This window comes from Zalophus californianus, chromosome 6 (genome assembly GCF_009762305.2).
Source record: "Zalophus californianus isolate mZalCal1 chromosome 6, mZalCal1.pri.v2, whole genome shotgun sequence".
In the NCBI taxonomy this organism is placed as follows: Eukaryota; Metazoa; Chordata; class Mammalia; order Carnivora; family Otariidae; genus Zalophus; species Zalophus californianus.
In genome coordinates, this window is record NC_045600.1 from 4,335,328 (window position 1) to 4,344,173 (window position 8,846).

Here is an 8,846-nt window from a genome sequence, read left to right on the forward strand (position 1 = left end):
CCTTTCTGGAAAGGAACGTGACATCCCAAAACCATTAGAAGGAGGGGGACCAGCCCGAGTTAGTTCACCCGAACACGCATCCACCACAGGAGGTCAGAGCTGGCTCCCCTGCCCTCCCCGCCCTCCACATGCCCGGGATGAGAGCAGCCCCAGCCAGACAGGACACCCGACATTCAGCCCTCCTCATATTAGTAGCACATCCATCACTGTTTTTGTTAAGGCAAGAAACACATTTATTGAGAGCACAATAGGGTGTGCCAAGCCCCAGGTCAGGCGCTTTCAAACCACATCACTCGCTCCTCACAACAACCCTGTGAGGTAGGTGTCCGAGCCCACTCCTCAGGTGTGGACAAGTGAAGGCTCGGTGGCTCCCCCAAGTCTCAGGGTTCGTGAGGGGTGGGTAGGGGTCCAGCCCACGTGTCTGAGCCTCAGATCAGTGAAGTCCATCAGTCAGAGGGCGGGTGGCTACGCAAGGAGAGGCCGGGAGGGCATGCCCCTCCTCGCAGGGGGCGGCCCTGGTCCAGAGTCTTTGGGTCCGGCCTGTCCCGCGGGAACGTGTGCTGGGTGTCCCTGTGGCTGCGGAGGCTGAGAGAGACACAGGTGCAGATGAAGGGGCCCGCTCCCGGTCTCACTGGCTGACAAGAGTTCTCATGCAGACAGGCAGGCCGGGGGGGCGAGGAGAGGAGAGACACCCCCAGGACTGGACACCCCTGGACACCACGGGGAGAAGGCCCGGGCTCCCAGCAGCCTTGGGGGGCCAGGGCAGCACCCAGGCACCAGCTCCTGCCCCCTCCAGCTAGTGCCCCTCGATCTCTGGGCTCCCACACATCACCACTTCCCCAGTCTCCCCCACCTGCAGAGATTTCCAGAAGCGTACCCTTAGTCCTGACACCCTCCTGCCCCTGGGGCCTCTGAAGGTTCTCACCTCACTAACCCAGAATCTGGAACTCTTGGCCCTTCTAAACACCACCCCGGCTATCCTGCCAATTAACCTTGGATGTTCTCTAAAATATCAGCCTCCCCATCCCCTGGGGGGTCTCTAAAAGTTCTCCCTGATCCCACCCCACCCCCGACACCTTTGGCCTCAACCCCACCCCCTCTGACCCTGCTAGATCTCTGTATTTAAAAGCAAACCCTTCCCTCCCTCGCTGCCTCCCCAGAGCTGGCCGCGTGCTTCCCCGACGCCCTCCGCTCCGCACACCAGCCACTCGGGCCACTGTAGTTCCGGGGAGCACAGAGCTTCTGTGACCAGCGCCCATAGGCTGCAGGGCACTGCGGTCAGACCCAGGGTTCACCAGAGAACAAGGGGCGAGGCCACCCGTGTGCCAGGTAACAAAGCATTTATTTTCACATAAACAATCTCATTGAATCCCACAATAACCGTGCCAGGTAAACGTGACTATTTCCAGGTTACAGGTGAGCAAAAAATCGGCCAGGCCACACACACACACACACACACACACACACAGGCCCCAGAGTGACCTCAAACCCAGACCTTGATTCTCAGAGCCAGCATATGGGGTGCAGCAAGGCACGCAGCCTGCACTCAGGGGTTACCAGTGTCCTTTGAGTGGATACTATCATTCAGTACCCATTCTACAGGTGGCAAAACCAAGACTCGGGGTGCCTGTAACCTGCCCAAGGCCATTGCCCTGGCAAACGGTGACACCAGGACCAGAATTCAAAAGCGCAAGACCTCCAGGTCCCATCCCTCAACTTGTGCCTGGGTACTGTGCTTTGAGGGTGAGAGCAGATAAAAGGAACCAAGGTCTGGAGTCCAATCCCCCCTCATTTTTGGGGTGCCCACGGCTGCATCTCGGACTTGGCATGTGCCTTACAGGTTGTCACCAGTGCTGGAAACAAAGACGTTTCAGGTGGAGACTTCCACACCCTCAGGGCCCACCGCCAGCCACAGAGAGGGTATTGGCTAATATTACCAGGGCCTCCCTCCAGCCTGGGCATTACCAAATGCCACATTATCAAAATCACTTGGGCCACAACACAAACGAGGACACTTGAGCCTAAACAAAGTTTTATTCTAGACATAAATACTTCAAAAATGTGCAGAAGACAAACATTTCTATCAGGAGGGACCCTCCTCTGGGCGGCACCTGCCCCAGGGGGAGCCCCCACCATAGGCGGAGACCCTCAGGATTTGCCCTGAAGAGTCTTTGCCAAGAAAACACACTTTCCTCCTAAAGAAACACCTGTGGATTCAACTTGCATATCAGCCAACCGTCAATTCAGTTCTTCACGTCCGTGAAAAACCCTGCCTCGTCAGTCAGTGAGCATCTATTAGGTGCCTACTAGTGTGCAGTGAAGGGTCAGAGAAGCACAAATCTCAGAGTAAGGGTTCAAGTACAGCTTGGCTGTGACCCCACTGAACCTCTGCTCCCTCACCTGCCCTCAGGAAACGGGGACCCGGCCCTGCCCCTTTCAAGGGGTGGGTGACGTGTCAACACTGGCCCCCTGGGAGACTCCCTCATCCTGGGTCACACACAAGCCTAAGCTTCCAGGAGCCCGAGGCCCATCGGGGAGCAGATACCTGAACACAGACTCAGAGTCCCCTGGGAGGAGGGCCCTATCTACCTGTCCCTCCCGTGGGGGTCCCTTGGGAGCACCAAGGCAAGGCCCCCCTCTGCTCAGACATGTTCTCAAGGACGTGGATGTCCACAGGGCAGACAGCAAACAGTGACACAGCGAGGACCCCCTCAGCTAAGCCCAAGGGAGGGGAGTGCCAGGGAGTCGGTACCGGCGCTCCTGGAGCCGGGCGCACAGGGCTGGAGGCCAGACCTCACAGTAAAAGCTCAGGCAACTGAAAGAGCTGATCAGGTGGACAGCAGTGAGGGCCACAAAGAGCGGCCAGGAGGCAGAAAGAAGGGGAGGCCAGTGAGGCCTCCACAGAGGGAGGGCAGGGCAGGAGAGAGGCTGGGGCTGCGGACGGTGTTTGGGGATGACAGAGCAGAATGCTGCCCCCCCCCCCCCCCCACAAGCATGAGACAAGGGCCAGGAAAGAAACTCAGCGGTCTCCTGAAGAGACCTCCCCAACCCAAAATGACCCCTCATATCTTCTCAAGTGCAGCCAAGCTTCCAAGGCCCACGTGGACCCAACTGAGCTGTGGCACACTGCGACCCCTGCCAGGGGCAGGGCCAGGTGCGCACGTGGACCGGCAGAGGCTGGCCGCAGTAACCGGGAGAGATGGGCTGGCAGGGTCAAAGGGCACCAGCTCCTCTGGCAGGACTATTCAGCCCTGGCTCTGATCCCCAGCTCTCTCTGAATCTCAGCTCCTCATCGAGAAACCGGGCCCACACCTCCAATCAAGCAGCAAGCTTGCGGGGCATAGTGGTTAACAGCCCTGCCCCAGCTTGGTTCCAGGCCCCCAGACGAGACTGCAGACCGATTTCTTCACCTTACAGCCAGAGAAAGAAGGAAGAGGGGTGAGGAAATGAGGAGCACAGCGGCCTTTCCCCTAAAGGGCAGAAGAAGATGTCCTCAAAGACATCGGCAGAAGCCCCTCTAAACCTCTTCCTGCCTGGCAGACTCGACCAGGGGCACACACAGGTGTCTGCAGAAGCCCCCACAGTCAGACACGGCATGAACAGGTACAGCAAGCCCGAAGCAGTCTCCCCAGCCTGCTGCCACCTCCACGTGAGAAGCAGCAGCCTGGATGGAGAGTGGGGTGGTGCGGGGCGGGGGAGGGGGGAGGCTCCAAGGAAGGAAAAAAGCTGTCACTCATTAATCAAACCAGCATTTACCCTGGGCCAACTTGCTAAATACTTGCAGACCGCTCAGCCTCTGTCTTACACGTTCCATTGACTGTTGAAATACAATCTGAGCATAAAATCAATGCTGACTTTCAACTCACTTAGAACCCGCAAAGGCTGGGAACTTTCCGGACAACCCCCAACATACGACGATCCTCAACGAGAGCCAGCATCTCATCAGCTCTGTTATAGCTGACCCAGCCCCTGGCCTCCCAACCACCCAGTGGAGGGAACTTTCTGGTGACCCATCAGAGAAAAGGAGACCAAGGGTCAGAGAGGAGAAGTGACTTGCCCAGCACTGCACAGTTAGGTGGCCCCCGGGTCTGCCGGGTTCTAATTTCTAACACAGAACACAGACAGCTAAAAAGTTTCATCACACGACACCCCAAACAAGAATCCTGGTTTTCAAACAACACGAGTCATACAGAAGTCCATAAGATACAATACAACAATTGTTAACAGGTTAATCAGGAGCGAAATACAAGCTCTTAGTAAAGGTTTTAACATCTGCCACTTGCATTTGGTTACAATCCATTATTTGGCCATTCACCCACGCATCCATTCAACAAAAATGGAAGGCGACCCCTACCACTGGCTTGGTACTGTGTTAGGCACCCAGGCTGCTGGCATTTGAGCCAAAAAGGTAATTGAGAGCGGGGACATTGCGGTGTCTTTGATGGCTGGTGCCTAGTATTTCAGGGGGGAGGACACTGCCAGGAGAGATCTCTTGCGGAGGGAGGGACGTGTGTAAGTGCCGCCCACAGGCCAGACACAGCGGTAGGCAAGACCCAGTGGGTGCTTCCGACCTTTAACAGAGGTGAGCGTGAACGCGTACCCCAGGGGGGGCAAGGGTGTTGCCCAAAGAGGCCCCATCCCCCCGGCATAAAGGTCCCTGCCCAAATTACTCCTATCTAACCCTACAATGTCAAAGCAATTTAGCACCCTACCCCACGGTGCCCCCTGCACGTCTAGCAAAGCCATTCCCTGCTAACCTGCTGAGTCAGGCTGCCCTGCCTGGCCTGCCACCCCACCCCCAGCAGCCCCCGGGGGCACGCGCACCACCTGGTCAGAATCCCAGTTCAAAGCCCTGGTTACAGCAGTCCTCACAACAGCCCTGCGAGGTGGGTGCCACTGTCCCCCCAGAAGACAGACTCAAGCTGTCGCGGTCAGTTTAAACCACACACGTTTGTCCAGCTCCAGGGTCCTGGCTTTGCTCACTACGCCCTGTCTCCGATGCAATGAATACACAGCAGAATTCTAAGAAGAGGCCCCAAGACCTCTGCCTTGTCCCACACAGGCAGCAGTGAGCTAAAGGGGTGGGGTGGGGGGGGTGCCTGGGACCCACATGAATGCTTGGGGCCACATCCAGGGTTTGCGAAGTACCATATGTCTTGGATGCCCAGGTCTGCCAACAGATAATTCTGTGCAGACCCCCGCACAGGGCATTGCTCCTTGTCACTTCCGTGAGCAATCATCTCTCCCAATTTTCTCTAAATAGAGCCCAGCATTAACTAATTTCAAAAGGGACAGGAACGGCTCTAAGCTCACCACCAGGCAAGATCAGGGTGTCCTAATGACTTAAAAGCCAGCTCACGGCCGGAAGCAGCCGTTCATCTCAGACCCCCTAGCCGTCACTCTGGCCTCTTGAGGACACAAGTTATGATTTCTGAACACTCAGGGACACGGTTTGCTGATTACCAATCAACCTAGTTTTGTAAGGAACAAAGTCAGGGAAGGCAATCAAACTTCCAACGGAACTCGGATCTCGAAGTTGGGGCTGAACCAAGGGTCGAGCCTTTTGCTGGCACACAAACACGGCCCCTTGCAGACATGCTCATCTTGTCTTCCAAAAGGAGAAAATCGGGGATGAGTCCTTGGGAGCCCGCTCTAGTATAGCACTAGCTAATTTGAAGAAATGTTTGTCGATTGTGAAGGAATGAAGGGATGAAGGAATGAAGGGGTGAATTACAACCACTGCCATCTGGTGGAGGAAGCAGAGAGGCTGAAGGCAAAGCTCATGGCAGGGACCATGCACCAGGCAGGGCGGCCTGGGGAGGACACCTCCGCTCACGGGTGGGGGGCCCTCTCAGACCCCAGCCCTGGATCCGCGGCGGCGGGTGATGCCTGGGAAAGCACCGTGGGAACAGAAGCCGTGTGGGTGACAGTGGCAGATGAGTCCAGCTGGGACGTGCTCAGAGCAGTGACCCCGGAGGAGAAAGCTCTAATAAGGGCGTTCGCTTCATGACCACAGCCCATGGCGCTACACAGCCCGCCCAAAATGAAAAGGCTTGCTTTCAGGGAAGGGAGAGGCCAAAGCACCAGGTCAAGAAATGGAGGCCAAATGCACAGATGAATGGATGGATGGATTAAATCAATGCTGGAAGTCATCGCTGGCCTCCCAAGCCTCGATGCTGGGACAGACATGTGCGTGACTAATTCTGACGCAGGCAAACATCGCTCAGTGCTATAGTAGAGGGCTCGGCGGGAAGAAGCAGCTCCCTGTTGAGAGCAGGGGTTGTTCTGGAAGGTAGGGCAAGCTCTCCGTGGGGAGCACACCCTCGCCAAATGGTCTTGATGGCCCCTGAGCCGAGGTTAGTTTGTAGTGGGGCACAAGGGGAAACCCAAGAAGGCCATGGGGGCCATCCTGCTCCTCGGATCAGAGAATTTAATTGCCCCACTGAAGAAAACCTGAAGGCTTCTCCACCAGTCCTGATGCAGTACGTGCCGTCCATCTAAGGCCTCATGGACATTTGCTCCCACATCACAGGACACTGGGAATGAAAAGGACAGCAGATGGCCTCTCCTGATTCCCTAAGAGGTGGAAAATCATGGTCCAGGGGGCTGGCTTCCTCAAAGGGAAATAGGGCTGGGTGTCAGGGCTGGTGAGAAGTCACCAGCTAACTGCATGAGATGCTAGGCATGGCTATCTGGACCTCGGAGGGTCAAAGAGATATTCCTGTCCCACAAGAGTTCCAGAGGGTGCGGTGTAGAGTTTATAAATCATAAATGCATGAACCCCCCACCCAGGGGATGCCATCTTACATGTTGCCTGGCTGCCAAATGGAAGATGTCCCGACCCCCCATTTCCAGGGAGAAGCAAATCCTAGTCAAATAGACCTGCAAGACCATCTAGACCAACCCCACACCTGCTATGGGAATCTCCTTTAAACTACCCTCATCAAGTGTCTGCCTGGCCTGCCCCTTGAATGCCTCCAGTGACGGAGGGCTCACTACGTCCCAAGGACACCCATTCCATCCTTGACCAGTCTCACCAGAAAGCCATGACCCAATGGACTTGGACAAACAGTTCACAGAAGAGAAAATACAATTGGTTAACAAGTATATGTGAAAATGCTCGACCTTCATTAGTAATCAAAGCAATGCAAGTTATCATGACAGAAAAACACTGTTTAACAGAGATAAACTAGCAATATCTTAACAAAATGCTAATACATCACTGGACACTGTAAAATGCTATAGGCCCTCGGAAATTAGTCAACATCCATACAAACTCCCTGGCCTTTCACTCAAGAAGCTCGACCCTAGGAGAGCCAATCATACATTCAGCATCCATGCATTCAGCCATCCTTCGACCATCTCACCCAGCACGCCATCCCTGCAGCATTCACAACATGGCGGGCACTGGAAGTACAAAGATTAATTTGGCAAGCTCCTTGCCCTTAAGGGGCTCACAGTCTAGCAGGAGAAACTGGCATGCCATGAAGCAATGGTCATTTCGGGGTGAAGGAAAGCAATTTGTAAGAATGAAAAAAAATTGATGTGCGCAAAGCCATTCGCCGTGGTGGAATTCATAGCATTAGGGGGGGAAAAAAAAGATGAGTTATACATAACAATAGCAGGTCGGCATTGCAAATGATGGTATATAACCACTTGACGGGACACGACACAGCCAGTGAGGCGATGATATTCTTTTTCATGGAAAAAAAGAAAAACGCTGATGACAAAAATATTGCATGGAAAACGCAGGATGCATGTGGTGAAAAGGGCAAGGTTTAAAAACTGGATGCTTATTAAAAAAAAGAAAAAGAAAAAAGACGTCCGTTTTAAGAAAACAAAAAAAAGTATGCCCACAGACAAGAATGTGAAGGGGAGAAAGACAGCGGCATGACGTGTCAGGGTGATGGGTGACCTCCTGCTCTAGGTCATGTGCCATCCACACCATTTACATTAGGAACACAAGGGGGGCCTTGGCCTGTCTGCCCCTGAGGCCCAGCCTCCAGCCTCCAGCCTCCAGCCTCTGGAAGGTCAGTCCTGAGGCTGAGCTTCCCGAGGAGGGATTTGGGAGTCACAGAGGAGACTAAATAGACCTCCTGGTGTTACCAGAGGAAGGATTTGTGCATGGAGTGCATGCAAAAGTCAGAGTCCAAGAGAAAAAAATCTGGTCTTGTTTTAATAAGTTCAAAGAAGGAAAAACACGTTGAAGATGTGCCCTGATCAGAGGGGAGCACTGAGATCCCAACTCGGAGCTCATGGGTTGGTCGGGACAATGCGGGCCCCCACAGGAATCCTCCTCTGGCTTCTGCAGCCATTGGTGGGGAGGGGTGACAGGGGGGAAGCCATGTCCTGAATCTCAGCACCCCAGAACGGAGACCCTTAGAACAGCAGATTTTAAAAAGAGCCAAAGACTCTGCGCACCCTGACCTGACAATCCTCATGCCCTCTGCGTTCCTGAGAACACAGACAATCCACTGGATCCCAGCCCACGCACCCACTGGGGCGCCCGCGAGTCTCCCTGGAGCTTCTCCCATTGGCCCATTTCCAGCCCCTGGGACCTCTCAACAGCCCCTCGGACACAGGGAGAAGGCTCCCTTAGAGGTCTGTCTCTCTTCCTCTACTTCTTCCGGGCATTTGGCTGGGGCCCCCTCCTCCTCCCCACTGCACACCCAACATTTTAAAGTCTTCCTGCACCTCAGCTCACTTAAAATAACCACATAAGGGTTCTCCCTGCTCCGGGCCCCTCCCGCCCCCACCCTAGTCCACCGGGTGACACGTGGGCTGGTTCGGGAAGCTCTTTGGGGTCCCTGTGTTAGCAGGTGTCTCAGGGTACCAGTGCAGCCCTC

The 8,846-nt window shown here is 54.9% G+C and overlaps 1 protein-coding gene across 4 annotated transcripts in view; it reads right to left on the reverse strand.

Annotated features, from left to right (window-relative positions):
* Positions 1-209: 209 nt before the first annotated feature.
* The window catches only part of LOC113908983, a 34,317-nt gene continuing 25,680 nt past the window's right edge, over positions 210-8,846 (reverse strand). For all 4 annotated transcript variants that reach the window (XR_003515663.1, XR_003515659.1, XR_003515661.1 and 1 more), the window contains one exon: positions 210-585. Coding sequence is in view for 1 of the 4 variants with exons in the window: in XM_027569807.1 (XP_027425608.1) it covers positions 434-585 (152 nt within the window). In the remaining 3 variants the exon portion in view is untranslated. The remainder of the gene's footprint in view (positions 586-8,846) is intronic.